At 44.4% G+C, this 20,000-nt stretch overlaps 2 protein-coding genes across 2 annotated transcripts in view; both read left to right on the top strand.

Moving 5' to 3' along the window:
* otud4 (OTU deubiquitinase 4) overlaps positions 1–11,328 on the top strand; it is a 32,741-nt gene extending 21,413 nt beyond the window's left edge. Inside the window, exons 15-22 of the mRNA XM_029754906.1 lie at positions 1–8; positions 1,004–1,051; positions 2,288–3,083; positions 3,291–3,554; positions 6,998–7,038; positions 7,269–8,127; positions 8,862–8,941; positions 10,338–11,328. The exon at positions 1–8 is cut by the window's left edge and continues 143 nt beyond it. Of these exons, the coding sequence (XP_029610766.1) occupies positions 1–8; positions 1,004–1,051; positions 2,288–3,083; positions 3,291–3,554; positions 6,998–7,038; positions 7,269–8,127; positions 8,862–8,941; positions 10,338–10,943 (2,702 nt within the window). The 3' untranslated portion in view covers positions 10,944–11,328. The remainder of the gene's footprint in view (positions 9–1,003; positions 1,052–2,287; positions 3,084–3,290; positions 3,555–6,997; positions 7,039–7,268; positions 8,128–8,861; positions 8,942–10,337) is intronic.
* A 4,738-nt stretch (positions 11,329–16,066) lies between these two features.
* anapc10 (anaphase promoting complex subunit 10) overlaps positions 16,067–20,000 on the top strand; it is a gene marked incomplete in the record, with an annotated part of 14,825 nt that continues 10,891 nt past the window's right edge. The window contains 1 exon segment of the mRNA XM_029754642.1: positions 16,067–16,278.

Below are 20,000 nucleotides of genomic sequence, written 5' to 3'. Positions count from 1 at the left end.
CACTGGGGGTGAGGAGGAGGAGGAGGCGTGTGTCTGGGGGGGAGGAGGCGTGTGTCTGGGGGGGAGGAGGAGGAGGAGGCGTGTGTCTGGGGGTGAGGAGGCGTGTGTCTGGGGGTGAGGAGGAGGAGGAGGCGTGTGTCTGGGGGTGAGGAGGCGTGTGTCTGGGGGGGAGGAGGCGTGTGTCTGGGGGGGAGGAGGCGTGTGTCTGGGGGGGAGGAGGCGTGTGTCTGGGGGGGAGGAGGCGTGTGTCTGGGGGTGAGGAGGCGTGTGTCTGGGGGTGAGGAGGAGGAGGAGGCGTGTGTCTGGGGGTGAGGAGGCGTGTGTCTGGGGGTGAGGAGGAGGAGGAGGCGTGTGTCTGGGGGTGAGGAGGCGTGAGTCCGGGGGTGAGGAGGCGTGCGTCTGGGGGTGAGGAGGCGTGCGTCTGGGGGTGGGGAGGCGTGCGTCTGGGGGTGGGGAGGCGTGCGTCTGGGGGTGGGGAGGCGTGCGTCTGGGGGTGGGGAGGCGTGCGTCTGGGGGTGGGGAGGCGTGCGTCTGGGGGTGGGGAGGCGTGCGTCTGGGGGTGGGGAGGCGTGCGTCTGGGGGTGGGGAGGCGTGCGTCTGGGGGTGGGGAGGCGTGCGTCTGGGGGAGGCGTGCGTCTGGGGGAGGCGTGCGTCTGGGGGAGGCGTGCGTCTGGGGGAGGCGTGCGTCTGGGGGTGAGGAGGAGGAGGCGGCGTGCGTCTGGGGGTGAGGAGGAGGCGTGCGTCTGGGGGTGAGGAGGAGGAGGAGGAGTCAACATGGTGTTTTGTTAAGACTATACTTAACCCGTGATAAATTTCTCCTCCCGCTGTCTCTGTCCCCGCTGTCTCTGTCCCCGCTGTCTCTGTCCCCGCTGTCTCTGTCCCCGCTGTCTCTGTCCCCGCTGTCTCTGTCCCCGCTGTCTCTGTCCCCGCTGTCTTTCCGTCCCCGCTGTCTTTCCGTCCCCGCTGTCTTTCCGTCCCCGCTGTCTTTCCGTCTCGCTCTCAGGTGGTGTCTAATGCCAGTGAGGGGAAGAAGAGGACAGGCAGAGGCATGGTGAGTTACATACTAAACACTTTGGATTGTCTTTATTTCTCAACTGTCTGTCTAGTGTCTGTCTGTAGGGCCCGTGGGGCCCGTGGGTGGGTGGGTGTGTCTGTCTGTAGGGCCTGTGGGTGGGTGTGTCTGTCTGTAGGGCCTGTGGGTGGGTGGGTGTGTCTGTAGGGCCTGTGGGTGGGTGGGTGGGTGTGTCTGTAGGGCCCGTGGGTGGGTGTGTCTGTAGGGCCCGTGGGTGGGTGTGTCTGTAGGGCCCGTGGGTGGGTGTGTCTGTCTGTAGGGCCCGTGGGTGGGTGTGTCTGTCTGTAGGGCCCGTGGGTGGGTGTGTCTGTCTGTAGGGCCCGTGGGTGGGTGGGTGTGTCTGTCTGTAGGGCCTGTGGGTGGGTGTGTCTGTCTGTAGGGCCCGTGGGTGGGTGGGTGTGTCTGTCTGTAGGGCCCGTGGGTGGGTGGGTGGGTGTGTCTGTCTGTAGGGCCCGTGGGTGGGTGGTGGGTGTGTCTGTCTGTAGGGCCTGTGGGTGGGTGGTGGGTGTGTCTGTCTGTAGGGCCTGTGGGTGGGTGGGTGTGTCTGTCTGTAGGGCCCGTGGGTGGGTGGGTGGGTGTGTCTGTCTGTAGGGCCCGTGGGTGGGTGGGTGGGTGTGTCTGTCTGTAGGGCCCGTGGGTGGGTGTGTCTGTCTGTAGGGCCCGTGGGTGGGTGGGTGGGTGTGTCTGTCTGTAGGGCCTGTGGGTGGGTGGGTGGGTATGTCTGTCTGTAGGGCGTGTGGGTGGGTGGGTGTGTCTGTCTGTAGGGCCCGTGGGTGGGTGTGTCTGTCTGTAGGGCCTGTGGTTGGGTGTGTCTGTAGGGCCCGTGGGTGGGTGTGTCTGTCTGTAGGGCCTGTGGTTGGGTGTGTCTGTAGGGCCCGTGGGTGGGTGTGTCTGTCTGTAGGGCCTGTGGGTAGGTGGGTGTGTCTGTAGGGCCTGTGGGTGGGTGGGTGTGTCTGTAGGGCCCGTGGGTGGGTGTGTCTGTAGGGCCTGTGGGTGGGTGTGTCTGTAGGGCCCGTGGGTGGGTGTGTCTGTAGGGCCCGTGGGTGGGTGGGTGTGTCTGTCTGTAGGGCCCGTGGGTGTGTCTGTAGGGCCCGTGGGTGTGTCTGTCTGTAGGGCCCGTGGGTGGGTGTGTCTGTAGGGCCCGTGGGTGGGTGTGTCTGTAGGGCCCGTGGGTGGGTGGGTTTGACACTAATCTTTACCTGTTGTGTTTTGTAGAGGAGATCAACAGTAGACGAGGAGAGGAAGACCCCATCGCCCCCTACTCCTAACCTTCCCCCTACTCCTAACCTTCCTCCTACTCCTAACCTTCCCCCTACTCCTAACCTTCCCCCTACTCCTAACCTTCCTCCTACTCCTAACCTTGCCCCTACTCCTAACCTTCCTCCTACTCCTAACCTTGCCCCTACTCCTAACCTTCCCCCTACTCCTAACCTTGCCCCTACTCCTAACCTTGCCCCTACTCCTAACCTTGCCCCTACTCCTAACCTTGCCCCTACTCCTAACCTTGCCCCTACTCCTAACCTTGCCCCTACTCCTAACCTTGCCCCTACTCCTAACCTTGCCCCTACTCCTAACCTTGCCCCTACTCCTAACCTTGCCCCTACTCCTAACCTTGCCCCTACTCCTAACCTTGCTCCTACCACCACTACTCCTAATGTGCCTCCTTCCATCTCTCCTTCTGTTCCTCTCTCTACTCCGGTCTCTGTTCCTCTGCCGTCCTCCTCCTCCTCCTCCTCCCATCCCCCTGCTCCTTCACCCCCCACACCTGTGTCTGGGGTTTTAACTACCCCCCCTCTGGTGACCTCTGTGCCCAACATGGTGGACCAATCCCCCCAGACAATACAGACTGTCCCTCTCAACCCCTCCTCTCTCAATCTCACCCACCCCTCCTCTCTTCCTCAATCTGGTCCACCCTATCTACCCCAATGTTCTCTTACTCAGCCACACCTCTCCCAGCCTTCTGTCCCCCTGGATCCTCCATCCTGTGAGGTCTCCTCAGCCTACCCCCCAGGTAACATCCCCTAAAAGTGTTTCTACGATGTTAAATTGATCCACTCACCTTTTTGTTTTTGTTTTCTATGTTACCTAATAAAGAAGTGATTTACTTGTCTCATCAGTCTTCTCCTTGTAGTTTACCTCTCAATTCATCTCAATGCTGCCACTTGGCAGGATTTGTTAAAGAACAAGTACAAATAGAATTTTCTCTCCTCTTCAACAGCTTTATCCCTCATGGGTGTTCCTCCCACTTCCTTCCTCCCACCCGACCACCCTCCTCATCCTTCCTCCCACCCTTCCCTTCCCCCCGGGCTCTCCCCAGCCCCCCTCCAGCCCCCGACGGTCACCCAGCCCCCCCTGTCGTTCCACCAGCTGGCTCATCTCTACCAAGATCCCCTGTTCCCAGGGTTCCCTTTGTCTGACAAGGAAGAGATCGTCCAGACACCCCCTTACTCTTATATCCACACTGGAGAGGACCTGCCACGAGGTGAGTAGTGAAATATATATTTTATTATTGTCCCCTAACCCAACCACCTGTCCCCTAATTGGAGTAAACTAATGGACAACAACACTTAGGCTTCTACTTCCAGCTTATACATACATACATACATACCAGAGGTGTGGACTCGAGTCACAAATATGATGACTTGCAACTCTACTTTGACTTTAACACCAATGACTCGTGACTTGACTTGGACTTGAGCCTTATGACTCGACCTGACTTGATACCCTCCCGGAAGACAGATATTAAAAATGATGCTGTTAAAAAGAGGTCAGAGCATCAACTCTTCATTTAACGGATTACAGTTTGAATCGGACAGCGGCCAATCAAATTGTGCCAGCTGAGGAAACAGTTGTGCTTTGGCAGTGCAGAGGAACGTCGGCGAGTGAATTCAGATGGAGACCTTGGAAAGATGATACACACAATTATCATTTTCGGATATAAAGACGACGCTGTATCAACAAAAAACGGATTGCAACTTGCAAAACATGAGGGAAGAAAATTACAGACGGAGGAGCAACAATTTCCAACTTTGTTCGACATTTGAAGCTAAACAAAGAACGGTAAGTCGTGGCTAATATAGCCGACAGCTATATATTTTATTACTTTACTAGTGTATCATGTAGGCTAATGTAACGTTAAATCAATGAGCCTCCACACAGTCAGTCAGTGGGGGAACGTGATCATTGTACCCAGATTGAGCTACAACTGGCTAGGCAGTTGGAGCATAAATCCTACCTGATGTTTCTTAAAACAAGGTTGGGCGATTGTGTACAAGCCTACATCGCCCGATTGCGCCCCATAGCGATCCTCGATAGTCGACCACTATTGGGGGGGGGTCTTTCTCATGGCTACCCATGTATTTCCATGGAAATAACGTTTATTTGGAAAGTAATAAATATATAGATATTTTTAAAAGCATTCATGATTTGCGTAAATGTAATATACTAACTATTACTCTTGTTAAAAATATGAAATGGTATTACATTTGGTGAAGAGCACATTATGACTTGTTTAGGACTTGAGACTTGTTGGTCTTGACTTGGGACTTGAGACTTACTTGTGACTTGTAAAACAGTGACTTGGTCCCACCTCTGATACATACTATATACATTTTACAGACTCAATCTATTTTACAATAGTTATATTTAGTTAGTTTTTAGTCCCATCCTTCAGCTCCCCTCAACTCCTCCCATCTATCTCTGACCACCATCCAGTCCCATCCTTCAGCTCCATCCAGTCCATCCTTCAGCTCCATCCAACCCCTCCCATCTATCTCCTAACACCGTCCAGTTTTGATTTCGATTTGTCATATTTTGCTGTTTCACAAAAGCTCTGAACTTTTCTGTTCTCATATATTCTACAGATTGTAAATTAAAGATAAAAAATATTTGATTATGACTTTTCAAATCACCCAGTAGTGCAATTGCAGCAATTAGCTCTACAGTAGGTAAATGTTGCAATTCTTCAGCCATTTCAGGACCTGTGACCAAAAAAAAAGCTTCATATGGACAGTACCAAAACAAATTATCTAATGATTCTGTCTCTTCGCAGAAAAATCCGCTGAGCTGGGAAGGTTGTATCCCCCATATATAGAACATTCTATTGGTTGCAAGAATTTTGTATAATTTAAATTGGAAAAACTCAGTTTTGAATCTGGTGTCATTTTGCGTATCAGATCATAAACCATGTGACACGTCAAAAATCTCTTCCCAACTATTTTGCAATCTATATGGCACGGTTGTCAATTTTCTGGTCCTTAAATGAAACTGGTATAGTTTTTTTATTTATCACAATTTTCTTTAGCCGATTTTGGTCTTTAATTCAGGGCAGACATACAAGTTCCTTACTTTCTCCCCCTTCCACTTGCCTCTCGCATTTTTGCGGTAATTCTACAATTAATTTTTAGTTTGTTTTTGGGTAGAGTAGACATTTCCATATATTTTTGTTAGCTGGATGTGTGACAACACCACCAGTCCTTTTTATGATATCATTTACAAAGATTATACTCTTTTTTTTTTATATATATATATTTTTTAAATCATTTGGTATATTTGAGTTTAACCACAATATTTGTTGTAATATCATTTCCATGGTAGCAAGATCTTATCTATTTTTGCCAATTTTTTTATTCAGATGTATCAGAGTGAGAATTTCTTTCTTTCGGGATATGTATACCGAGTATGTCCACATCACCGTCAGACCATTTAATTAGTAAACTACACGGTAATGTAAAATTGATATTTTTTTAGTGATCCAATAAGTCATATAGTACATCATTTGGTTTTAATCCAGAGAGGATAGAAACCGTTTCTAGATCCTCTATGAGGCTGTGGAGGGATTCTAATTCTAACAGTATCTAGATCCTCTGAGGCCGTGGAGGGATTCTAATTCTAACAGTTTCTAGATCTTCTATGAGGCCGTGGAGGGATTCTAATTCTAACAGTATCTAGATCCTCTGAGGCCGTGGAGGGATTCTAATTCTAACAGTTTCTAGATCCTCTATGAGGCCGTGGAGGGATTCTAATTCTAACAGTATCTAGATCCTCTATGAGGCCGTGGAGGGATTCTAATTCTAACAGTATCTAGATCCTCTGAGGCCGTGGAGGGATTCTAATTCTAACAGTATCTAGATCCTCTGAGGCCGTGGAGGGATTCTAATTCTAACAGTATCTAGATCTTCTATGAGGCTGTGGAGGGATTCTAATTCTAACAGTATCTAGATCCTCTATGAGGCCGTGGAGGGATTCTAATTCTAACAGTTTCTAGATCCTCTATGAGGCCGTGGAGGGATTCTAATTCTAACAGTATCTAGATCCTCTGAGGCCGTGGAGGGATTCTAATTCTAACAGTATCTAGATCCTCTATGAGGCCGTGGAGGGATTCTAATTCTAACAGTTTCTAGATCCTCTATGAGGCCATGTAGGGAATCTAATTGTGTATTTAAAAGAAAATGTGAGTCATCAGTGTACAATGATGCCTTAGTGTTTAAGCCCTGGATTTCTAGGCCTTTGATATGAATATTGGATCTGATTTTAACAGCTAACATTTCGATGGCAATAATAAATATATATCCTGATGGTGGACAACCTTGTTTAACTCCTCTTGACCGTTTAATACTTTCTGAGAAGTAGCCATTATTTACTATTTTACACCTAGAGTTACTATACATAACTTTAATCCGTTTATTTAAGAGATTCACCAAAATGTAAATATTCCAGGCATTTATATGTAAATTCTAGTTGTACTTTATCAAAAGCCTCAGCTGTGAATAGCAGGCCTGGTTTCCCCGATTCTTCAGTGTTCTATTATTTCTAGTACTTGTCTCATATTATCTCCAATGTATCGTCCATGTAAAAAACCTGTCTGATTACGATGAATAATATCTAACAAAAACTTTATTTTTTTTGTGTAAATACTCTCTACAGATGTCAACATCCTGAGGTTTTTCTTCAACCTTGGTGTGAAGGTAATGACCTAACTACATATCTTGGTAGCTCTTAACAAGTGTCTATAAATACGCTACTGACCAACACACTTGCACTATTTTCCGTTCCCCTCCCTCCCTCCCTCCACCCTCCCTCCCTCCCTCCCTCCCTCCCTCCCTCCCTCCCTCCCTCCCTCCCTCCCTCCCTCCCACCCTCCCTCCACCCTCCCTCCACCCTCCCTCCTCCCTCCCTTCCTTTCTTCCCCCTCCAGGCATTCACCAACCCCATGTGGCCCCCCCACTCTTACATCCTCCCTCTTCACCAGGCCTACAGCATGCAGCCCAAACTACCCTCAGTCTCCCTCCCCTCTTCCCACTGGTACCCCTCCCACCCCACCACCGCGCCCCAGGAGGGGTACGGACACCCCCACCCTCAGTACCCCACCCCCTCAGGTTTGGGGGGCCTCCAGAGATCATCCCCCCAATCAGCTGCAGAACCTCCCCAGCATATTGAATTCCGATACGGGCAGGATGGTCGCTCCGCGCTGGGGTACCCTTCCAACCGTCACCTTCACCCTGCCTCAACCCAGCCCGTGCCGTTCCAGCCCCGTATGGGTGGCTCTTTACCCTGGTGTAGTAACGTTACCCCGCGACCGAACGCCTACGCTGGGGTATGCTCTGTACCCACACCCCTGGCACAATACTCTCCACAAGCACCCCAACCTGCACCTCCCAACCAGTACCCTCCTACACCCCAACCTGCACCTCCCAACCAGTACCCTCCTACACCCCAACCTGCACCTCCCAACCAGTACCCTCCTACACTCCAATCCTCTACCCATACCTCTCAAGCTCAGCCCTACACTCCAGCTCCAGCCGCCTCCCCTCCCTCCGTACCCCAGTACCAATCAGCGTCTCTGGGGTACCCTACTCCGAGGCTGCCCAGTGGGAACCAGACCCAGGGACCGCTGGATCCTCACCCCGCTAGCGGTGCCTCTTCCCTGGGTATGAGGTCCAGCCACAGCCCCCTAGAGAACCATAATGCTAATACTACCTCTGTTGTCAATGTTACTACTGATGCTGCTGCTGCTACTACCTTGTCTAGTACTACTGCTTCCAACACAGAGAGAGGTGAGTGCTGACTTCTCTACATTTTCATGTGATTAGATTTATTTATTTTTGGTTTCAACTTTCACTCTTTTTACTTGTTTACACAAAGATTTAGAGATTAAAATGTTCTCACTTTACTAGCAGAGAGGATTTAGAGATTAAAATGTTCTCTCACTTTACTAGCAGAGAGGATTTAGAGATTAAAATGTTCTCTCACTTTACTAGCAGAGAGGATTTAGAGATTAAAATGTTCTCACTTTACTAGCAGAGAGGATTTAGAGATTAAAATGTTCTCTCACTTTACTAGCAGAGAGGATTTAGAGATTAAAATGTTCTCACTTTACTAGCAGAGAGGATTTAGAGATTAAAATGTTCTCACTTTACTAGCAGAGAGGATTTAGAGATTAAAATGTTCTCACTTTACTAGCAGAGAGGATTTAGAGATTAAAATGTTCTCACTTTACTAGCAGAGAGGATTTAGAGATTAAAATGTTCTCTCACTTTACTAGCAGAGAGGATTTGGAGATTAAAATGTTCTCACTTTACTAGCAGAGAGGATTTAGAGATGAACACGTTTTTCTCACTTTACAGAGGATTTAGAGCTAATTTCAAGCCTCACATTTCTCTAGTAGGGACCTTTTTTAAGTTATTTATGGTAATCAACGATATAAGCAAAAATGTCCAGGATAAGTGGACGGTTTGGTCGTTATCTAATGTTTGGTTTATTGTCTCAGCTTTACAAACTGTTCTTGCAGGCTTCACAGACAGAGGACAGAGAGACATGAAGACGGCTGGCACTCTGCTAGTGAACCCTCCTCTTCCTCCTTCTGAGCAGGTAAGTCTTGATGGAGCAGTAATGGGTCGTGGCTAAGTGGGCTACATCCTATGCCAAAGTATTGTAAAAAGGTGCATGGTCAGAGAGAATGTTTGCATTTTAGCTAATGTCGTGTCTTTGGCATCATTTAAAACTGAAGACCTATTTATCAAATAACTCTCTGTAATTATTATTACGCGATTAAACTGATTAATCATGTAACTGTAATTAACTAGGAAGTCGCGGCACCAAGGAAAATATTCAGATTACAAAGTTATAATTTTCCTAATATAACTTTCAGATATTTTAATATCTGATCAATTAGTCTTCGAATTAATGAATTATTATTTACCTCACGCCAGTCTCATTCCAAACGTCGTAAATTGTTGGTTATCTGCACGAACCCAGTCTTCACTATGAGTCATCCATACATCAATTGTCTTAAAATAATTTATTTACTAAGTAATTCACAGAAATGCATAACAAACAGTAGATATGTTTACAAGGAAATTATGAGAATGTGCCCTAGTGGGCTAAACCGGCGTGGCGGCTTGTTAGACAGAGGGGAGTGGGGGGTCAGCTGAGGAGACACTACAGAGTTGAATATTATAACAATTGAAATGCTAATCCTTTGCACATGAACGCTCACTCATTCGGGAACAATTGCAATCAATATATATATTTACGCTCAGTGTGTCGTCGGGATCGCTGTTGAAAAGTTTGTTTCTGTTGGAGAGTTTGTCCGCCCGCTCTCTCTCTCTGTCGTGGTTAGAATGGATAGTTCAGAGTGACATTCATTAATGTCTTTATAGAATAGCTGTTTCGGCGGTTGTCGGTCTTCGCGTTCAATGATACCGAATTCATAGCTGCAGACTAGTAATTAATATCAAAGACTTGCTCTTATTCTGTCGGTATCAATAGTCTAAAAGTTTAACCACATGGTATGGTTAAAAGTTCATCAAGAGAAATGCATGGTCTCCAACCTTGGCCCTCTCATTATCGAGGTAAGCTCGGTCTGGTGATAGAAAACCCAGGTGGGGGTTTTATTCGGAATATAGAAAAGGGCTGTCTCATGACGCCGGGTCCTGTCTGTGCCCCTGGGGGCGTGCCAATGACTTAGTGAAACTTTAAACAGAAATACAATTCTCTCACATTAACATCAGGTAGGTACATAGCAAAGGGCTGGTGCAGAGGGAGGGGGGGTATAGTGCTCGATGTACCCAAAGAGGGCAACGTCATCACACTAACCCTTAACCCTTTTCCTAACTTTAACCTAATTCTCCATACCTGCTACGTTAGTTCTCCTCATCGACTTTAAGTTTTAGTCATGGAATTTTGTTGTTTATTTCATCTGTGTGTGTATAGTGTTTCTGATTTTGTATTGTTATTAATCTCTTTACCCCTCTCCCTCTCTCAGGTCACATGGGTCCCCGAGGGTCACCTGACGACGACAGTAAGTGCCGAGGCCATTTCCGTCGGCATGGCGATGCAGGGTGCGGGCGACGCCCCCATGACCCAGAGGGGGGCGGAGTTTAACATGAAAACGACCAATGAGACGACGGGGGGGAGCTGGGGCGAGACTTCATATTTAGTGACGCTGCCCCTGGCTCCAAGCGGCGAAACATCATTGGACTGGGAGGGAGGGGAGGGGCTAGACCCTAATGACCCCACCCTAAGAAACGGAAAGAAGTTCTACAGTCGCTCCTTCAGAGGTGGAGGAGGGAGGGGAGGACACGAGGAGGGAGGAGCTAGAGGGTATAGAGAGAACCGTTGGAAGGGGGAGAGACGCGGGGTAGGAGGTCACCGAGGAGTGGGGAGGAGAGATTACAGGGACGGTTTCCGGGAGCGAGACCGAGGGGACAGGAGGCAGGAAGGAAGAGGAGACTACCAGGGTAACGTCACTTCTAAAGGACAAAATGTGAGGGGTCGGGGTCGGGGCTACCACTACAATCAACAGCAATCCAATGGCAGAGAGGCAGGCTACTCTAGTGGGCTGAGGAACCCCCCTTATACAGATTTGTGAGATTTGATTGGCTGATATTGCTTTATTGGGGTTGTTTATATTTGTGTTTTCTGATTTAGTATTTTAATTGGCTGGTTTGTGGGATATAGCTGTCGTTGGACTCGTCTTTTTAAAAAAAGGGAGAAAAAAATCTGTCGAGTGTCTTTCTCCATGTTATTGTTGCCTTCTGGACTCAGGCTGTATCCCATATTTAGTGCACTATTGATCACCCCCCCCCCCCCATAGGGGCCCCTGGTCAAAAGTAGTGCACTATATAGGGAATAGGGTGTCATTTGGGATAGAAACTATCTCCTCTGAAAGATGTTAAACCTGTACAGATAGTTAGGTGTTATTCCAGTTAGATGTTTGCATTTTCTATACGTTTAATAAAACTTTACTGTATTTAGTCATTGCATTCTTTTTTTTCAGTTTCAGAAAAAATGTATTTCTGATGCGATCAAGTAAGCTGCGTCCCAAATGGCTTCCTATATAAATGAATAAATAAATAAATAAATAGGGATTTTGTTTATACTACCGTTCAAAAGTTTGGGGTCACTTAAATGTACTTAAGAAAAGCACATTTTTTTGGTCCATTAAAATAACAAAATTGATCAGAAATGCAGTGTAGACATTTAATGTTGTAAATGACAATTGTAGCTGGAAACTGCTGATTTTTAATGGAATATCTACATAGGCGTACAGAGGCCCATTATCAGCAATCATCACTCCTGTGTTCCAATGGCAAGTTGTGTTAGCTAATCCAAGTTTATCATTTTAAAAGGCACTGGACAGAGGAACTCTTCCTAGAAGGCCAGCATCCCGGAAGTCGCCTCTTCACTGTTGACGTTGAGACTGGTGTTTTGCGGGTACTATTTAATGAAGCTGCCCAGTTGAGGACTTGTGAGGCGTCTGTTTCTCAAACTAGACACTCTAATGTACTTGTCCTCTTGCTCAGTTGTGGACCGGGGCCTCCCACTCTTTCTATTCTGGTTAGAGCCAGTTTGCGCTGTTCTGTAACAGGAGTAGTACACAGCGTTGTACGAGATCTTCAGTTTCTTGGCAATTTCTCGCATGGAATAGCCTTCATTTCTCAGAACAAGAATAGACTGACGAGTTTCAGAAGAAAGTGCTTTGTTCCTGTCCATTTTGAGCCTGTACTCGAACCCACAAATGCTGATGCTCCAGATACTCAACTAGCCTAAAGAAGGGCAGTTTTATTGCTTCTTTAATCAGAACAACAGTTTTCAGCTGTGCTAACATAATTGCAAAAGGGTTTTCTAATGATCAATTAGCCTTTTAAAATGATAAACTTGGATTAGCTAACAGGCCGTGCCATTGGAACACAGGAGTGATGGTTGCTGATAATGGGCCTCTGTACGCCTATATACAGTTGAAGTTGTAAGTTTACATACACTTAGGTTGGAGTCATTAAAACTTGTTTTTCAACCACTCCACACATTTCTTGTTAACAAACTATAGTTTTGGCAAGTCGGTTAGGACATCTACTTTGTGTGACACAAGGAATTTTTCCAACAATTGTTTACAGACAGATTATTTAACTTAATTCACTGTATCACAATTCACAATTCCAGTGGGTCAGATGTTTACACTAAGTTAACTGGGCCTTTAAACAGCTTGGAAAATTCCAGAAAATTATGTCATGGCTTTAGAAGGTTCTGATAGGCTAATTGACATAATTTGAGTCAATTGGAGGTGTACTTGTGGATGTATTTCAAGGCCTACCTTCAATCTCAGTGCCTCTTTGCTTGACATCATGGGAAAATCAAAAGAAATCAGCCAATACCTCAGAAAACAAATTGTAGACTTGGTTCATCCTTGGGAGCAATTTCCAAACGCCTGAAGGTACCACGTTCATCTGTACAAACAATAGTACACAAGTATAAACACCATGGGACCACGCAGCCATCATACCGCTCAGGAAGGAGACGCCTTCTGTCTCTTAGAGATTAACGTACTTTGGTGCGAAAAGTGCAAATCAATCCCAGAACAACAGCAAAGGACCTTGTGAAGATGCTGGAGGAAACGGGTACAAAGGTATCTATATCCACAGTAAAACGAGTCCTATACCGACATAACCTGAAAGGCTGTGAAAACCTGAGTTTAAATGTATTTGGCTAAGGTGTATGTAAACGTTTGACTTAAACTGCAGATATTCCCAGCTACAATAGTCATTTACAACCTTTAAAATGTCCACTGTATTTCTGATCAATTTGATGTTATTTTAATGGACAAAATATGTGCTTTTCTTTCAAAAACAAGAACATTTCTATGTGACCCCCAAACTTTTGAACGGTAGTGTATTTATATACACTGTTTATTTGGAAAGTATTCAGACCCCTCCACAGAGGAACTACGGAGCTCTTTCAGAGTGACCATCGGGTTCTTGATCCCCTACCTGACCAAGGCCGTTCTCCTCCGATTGCTCAGTTCGGCCGGGCGGCCAGATCCAGGAAGTGTCTTGGTGGATTTGTACTTCTTCCATTTAAGGATAATGGAGAACACTGTGTCCTTGGGGACCTTCAATGCTGCAGAAATGTTTTGGTACCCTTCCCCAGATCTGTGACTCGACACAATCCTGTCTCAGAGCTCTACGGACAATTCCTTCAACCTCGGCTGGTTTTTGCTCTGACATGCGCTGTCAACTTTGGGACATTATATAGACAGGTGTGTGGAGTTTCCAAGTGATATCTAATAAATTGAATGTACCACAGGTGGACTCTAATCAAGTTGAAGAAACATCTCAAGGATGATCAATGGAAACAGGATGCACTTGAGCTCCATTTTGAGTCTCATCGCAAAGGGTCTGAATACTTACGTAAATAAGTTATATTTTTAATAAATTAGCAAAAAAAAATTACAAACCTGTTTTCACTTTGTTATTGTGGGGTATTGAGGAAATTGTTTTAATCCATTTTAGAGTCTTAATGCACTGTACATACATACACTATATTCAAATCAAATATTATTGGTCATATACAGTGGTTTGTGAAAGTATTCACCCCTCTTGGCATTTTTCCTATTTTGTTGCCTTACAACCTGGAATTAAAATGGATTTTTGGGGCGGGGGTGTATCATTTGATTTACACAACATGCCTACCACTTTAAAGATGCAAAACATTTTTTTATTGTGAAACAAACAAGAAATAAGACAAAAAATACAGAACTACAGAACTACAACTACTACAGAACTACAACTACTACTGCTGCTGTTGACTTCAGTCTTTTATTCCTTTGGGCCGTGGGAGGTGAATCTATGGGAATTTAATCTACAGCAGGTGAATCTATGGGAGGTATATCTATGGGAGGTGAATCTATGGGAATTTAATCTATGGGAGGTGAATCTATGGGAATTTAATCTATGGGAGGTGAATCTATGGGAGGTGTATCTACGGGAGGTGGATCGATGGGAGATGAATCTACGGGAGGTAAATCTATGGGAGGTGAATCTATGGCAGGTGAATCGATGGGAGGTGAATCTACGGGAGATGAATCTGTTAGCTTGTATCTATGCTGTATTTTGTAGACCCTTTTCTTTCAGTCCCTGTGGCTTCTCAAAGTGCCTGGAATGTAACATGATATCGCTTGCCCAGACTTGCCTTACAAGATCATCAAAAGACTCCATAACCATACCATCCTCTGTCCAACTCTCTCCGCTCAAGCCATGAACCTCCACATCAGCGATAGAATGCATCTTTCAAAGACTGGTTGACCTGTCATATATTGTTTTTTGGTTTTTAACTCTTGAAGCGTTCTAGAACTCTTGAGGTTCTATGAAAAGCTATAGAAATGTAATAGATTATTAGTATTAGTATATGGGGTGTTATGAAGGAGAGACTCAAGTGACTTTTCTGATGTGCAAACCGATACTTAATATCAGAATTTATTAAAATTAAGTTAAAAGGTTTGATAAAGGTAAGGTTGTGTTTTAGATTTTGGCTAGTTGGTTTGAAAAAGGTCTCTAGCCTGACCCGTGTTATGAAGGGTGTCAGCTTGGGTTCCAGGTTAGCCTTCTTTGTCTCACTATTACAGTAAGTCTTGGAGTGAAGACTGAATTTCCTTAGCAACATAGTCATGTTTCAAAAGCTGTTCTGTAGTAGAGTTGTAATTAGTTACGTTGTGGTATTCTTTTATAAACAGGAAAATATAATTGTATTGTATTGTGATATTGTATTGTATATTGCAGACCAGTATGCCACACAGACAGTGGACAGTTTATTAGGTACACCCATCTAGTACCGGGTCGGACCCCCCTTTGCCTCCAGAACAGACGGAATTCTTCGAGTAATTCAACAAGGTGTCGGAAACGTTCCACAGGGATGTTGGTCCATGCTGACACGATGGCATCACGTAGTTGCTGCGGATTGGACACCGGTACATCATCATTACAAAGATCCTCTATTGCGTTGAGGTCTGGGGACTGCTCAGGCCCCTCGAGTAAACCGAACGAAATGAATCAGACTTTCACAGGTCATGCAGGCATTAGACATAAGTTCAATAGTCCCACTGAGCTGGGAAGTGACACAAATAGAAAGGGATATGGGGCGGCAGGTAGGTTGCTGGATCGAATCCCCGAGCTGACAAGATAAAAATCTGTCTTTCTCCCCTGAATAATGCAGTTAACCCACTGTTCCCGGTAGGCCATCATTGTAAATAAGAATTTGTTCTTAACTGACATGCCTAGTTAAATAAATGAAAAATAAAGTTCTAGCCTGTGTCTAGAACGTTTTTCAATCAATGTATTTCAAAAATTATAATTTATATATAAAACCTCAAAGTGTGACAAAAAAAACATCAGATATTTTTTTGGGGTGTTCACACGTTCAACGAGGAGTTTGTAATGCGTTCAGTTTCCCCTTCGGTTCATTTATGGCCTTTATCACCCCTCATACGGGTACCACAGATGGACAATGTATGCATAACAAGACATTTGAGAAAACTGCCCTTAAGCACAGGTCTAGGATCAGTTTAACCCCCACGCCCTAACCCTCACCACAGGGGAGAATAACTGTCCCAAGATCAGTGTCTAGGTCTAACTTTACAGCTTCATTACTAGGGAGAGACAGAAAGAGGAAAAAAAGAGTACATAAATAAATGCTCTTTCGTTCTATCTAGGAGAGAAGTCGGAAAGGAAAAGGTCGCGCGAGAAAGGCATTGTTGTGCGACAGAAGTGTCTCCACTTCCTGTGTCGTCATCAACATGCGACCAAAACCTGGAGCGAGAAGTGGGAGATTCGAAGTAGCAAAAACAAGCAACAGTAATTTAATATTTCATTTAAACAAAATGCCATCTACGATTAGTTAAAAACGAAAAGCGAAAACCACGACATCGGAGTAAGGTAATATAAGAAAGTTATTGTTTTCTGGCACAAATGTTTTTGCATGACTGTTAACATAGCTAGCTAGCTAACTAGCTAACTCGACAGATGCGTAAAGGGTCATCGGCGTGAAACTTGTTATTGTCGTGTTGCCAACTCCCATTGGTAATCGATACTGTATGTTGCGTACTACTAGCGCATGTCACTTCAGGTTTCAATGAAAAGCCCTCTGCTTTCTCCACTTGTAAGCCACAAGCCTTGGTAGCTTGCCGTGGTCAGTATTTCGCGTTGTGACCGCACGGACATCGGTTCGAATCCAGGTCACTGCATTGCAACGTCAATCCATGAGGGCTATTTTTTATTTATTTTTGTATGAATAAGGTAGGTAAATGATAACTCAGAACTGTAATTGTCACATGTTGTTTGGCGTGCAATGACGAGTTAAGAAGGCAGCACAAATATTAACAGATCGAAATATTTCGGACCCACAATAATCTCAAAATAGTGTGGCACATTAATATGGAGGCATTGACATAATGATTTGAGTTTTGTTGAATATATTTCTACTTGTAAACACATTCCCAAACATGTAACTGATGAGTTGTGAATATGAAAAATACGAATGTGTAGTTGTAATCGCATTCACAAACTTGTAACTTAATATTTGTGAGCAATAATTGCATCTGTTCACCTGTTCATGTTAATTTCGCATGCTCAGACTTGTGTCAGTGCTTTAGTGGCCTACCGTAACAAAAAGATTTGTAGACGTTCAAGCACTGAGAAGGAGCCCTTGGAGGTGGGACGGGACCAGCTTCTTCTAACCAATCAGATTTTCATATACCAGTATACTCTACACTGGTTGGTTGGTGACAGCTCACGTGGGCGGTGGAATCACCTGTCAATCACGTAACGACGTGGGTTACCAGGTTACCATTTCTTTAATGGCAACAAGCTTTTTTCTTCTTCTTTGTAATACGTTTTTGGAAGCTTTTGTCAAAGTCATTGTTATTAAGTTTGTAACTCTAACGTTGTAGTTTTGATGCTAGCTACCCGAAATCAATTTGGTAAAGTTATTTTGCAAACTATTTTTAAGCTAGATTCTGTGTGGAGCCATAGCTAGCTAGCAAACTCATTGGAAAAGTAATCATTCACCTGTTAACACCTAGCAACTGAGGTAAATCCCATGATTTACTGATCACCCAGTTAGATCTGGAGTTTTAGTAGAAGCACGACTGAAGGTAGAAAATAATTTATTTAGCTTTGACATTGGCTGCATTCTTTGAATCTGTAGCTACAGCCCTTTGATTCACGTAACTCCTTATCTAAACCATTTACAATCGTCCGTCCGCCCCCCTCCAGGCTGCAATCCACTCCCAGTTAGACAGGGTCTGTTCAGGCCCGCTGTCAGCTCCACGGTGCCCTGGGGGACGTGAAGGCGTGATCAGTTCATACTGATGCGGTATACTCATTAATGCCATCGGGTCAATCCCGGAACATATTCCAGTCTGTGCAAAACAGTCCTGTAGTTTAGTATCCGCTTCATTGGACCACTCCCTTGTTGAATGCGTCATTTGCACTTCCTGTTTGAGTTTTTGCTTGTAAGCAGGAATCAGGAGGATAGAGTTATGGTTAGATTTGCCAAATGGAGGACGAGGGAGAGCTTTGAGTCTGTGTGGAGTACAGGGTAAAGGTGGTCTAGAGTTGTGTCCCCCCCTCTGGTTGCACGTGACATGTTGGTGAGGTAAAACAGATTTCAGTTTTCCTGCTTTCAGAGCACCGCCTCTGGATGACCATTTCTTGTTTGCTTATGGCCTTTATACAGCTTGTTGAGTGTGGTCTTAGTACCAGCATCGATTTGTGGTGGTAAATAGACAGCTATGAAAAATATAGTTGAAAACTCTCTTGGTAGATAGTGTGGTCTACAGTTTATCATGAGGTCCTCTACCTCAGGTGAGCAGAACCTCGAGATCTCCTTCATATTAGAGATTGCGCACCAGCTGTTGTTGACAAAGAGACACACACCTCCCCACTGATCTTATCGGAGGCTGCTGTTCTTTCTTGCTGATGCGCTGAAAACCCAGCTAACTGTATATTATCCATGTCCTTGTTCAGCCACGACTCGGTGAAACATAGGATATTACAGTTTTTAATGTACCGTTGGTAGGATAGTGTCGAATGGAGCTGATCCAGTTTATTCTCCAGTGATTGCACGTTGGCCAGTAAGACGGATGGTTGAGACGGGTTACCCACTCGCCGGCAAATTCTCACAAGTTCTCACAAGAGAAGGCAGCAACATTATGTATGAAATAAGTTACAAACAACGTGAAAAAAACACAAAGTAGCAAAATTGGTTAGGAGCCCGTAAAAACATCATCTCCTCCGGCGCCATTCTGTGGCTTTGATGTACATAAATACAAGATACAACACATCACTGTCCCAAGATCCACAAAGACTTAATCCAGTAGAAACTGGCAGCCATCTTTGTCCTCGTCGTTCTCTATGGCGGCATCATTCTGAGCATGCTCTGTGGATTTACAGTACTTCCTTTACAGACTGTTGATAAGACTCCTTATGAGCCGGTGATACATTAGCCACATTTTATTCAGATTATTTATGAGTTAACATATTGGTATTAATAGTGAAATACCTCTGGGACTCACTTGAATATCTGGCAGTTGTTGATTATGTACTGAACACAGCACTGAGTGAGCTGACGGTCTCTCAAGTGTTCTTCCTTTTAGGAGATCACCTTTTCTCTGTACCTGAACGTCCAATATTTGACATTTTTGTAGACGAGATATACAGTACATTGAATTCCCTGAGATACTTTTTTTTTTACTAACCTCAGGTTTTTGGTCATGACTTTACACAAACATAATTATTAAGACATCTTTTTAAAGTCTGTTTTTAAAACGGGCTTCAGGACCTGCTCTTTTAAGGATATTGTCGATCTGGGTACCCACAAACATCAGATGAGAGGGGGAAAAAACTGATGTGAGATTCTCTCTCCTGACAATATTAACCTATATTATATTTTTATTATATTAACAGTGGATCCATATTACAAACTATAGCCTTTTTATTTAGACAAACATCAATTCTCAGTTCTGGTCAAATACACATGTAAACTCAAATTACCCTGCTAGCTAGAGGCTAGTATTGTTCGGCACTGATTTTTTTGGACCCTGAGTAGTACAAATTGTGGTCTACTAGCCCAGCTTCCATCACTGAAAGTAACCTTACTGTTGCATCTCTAGACCGCTTAGTTTCCCCCAGTTTTTGGTTAAAGAAATTCAGGCAGATACGACAAACTGAGATACTGATGGTACACATCTTAGTCAGCCTCTGGCTCAGTATCTTTCTGCCCGTTTGTCTTGTCCGTCTGCAGAGCCTTGTGCAGCCACTCTGTGATGTTGGACTGTGATGAGAGAGTGGAATTCATAACTATAATAATAATAATAACTATAATAATAATAATAACTATAATATAATAATAATAATAATAACTATAATAATAATAATATAATAGTAATAATAATAATAGTAATAATAATAACTATAATAATAATAATAACTATAATAATAATAATAATAACTATAATAATAATAATAATAATAGTAATAATAATAGTAATAATAACTATAATAATAATAATAATAACTATAATAATAATAACTATAATAATAATAATAATAATAATTTAGAATAATAATAATAACAATAATAATAATACTAATTTAGA

The sequence above is a fragment of the Salmo trutta genome, chromosome 5, assembly GCF_901001165.1.
Source record: "Salmo trutta chromosome 5, fSalTru1.1, whole genome shotgun sequence".
Lineage (NCBI taxonomy): Eukaryota > Metazoa > Chordata > Actinopteri > Salmoniformes > Salmonidae > Salmo > Salmo trutta.
Note: the sequence above shows the minus strand (reverse complement) of the source record. Positions and strands in the feature narration are given on the sequence as shown.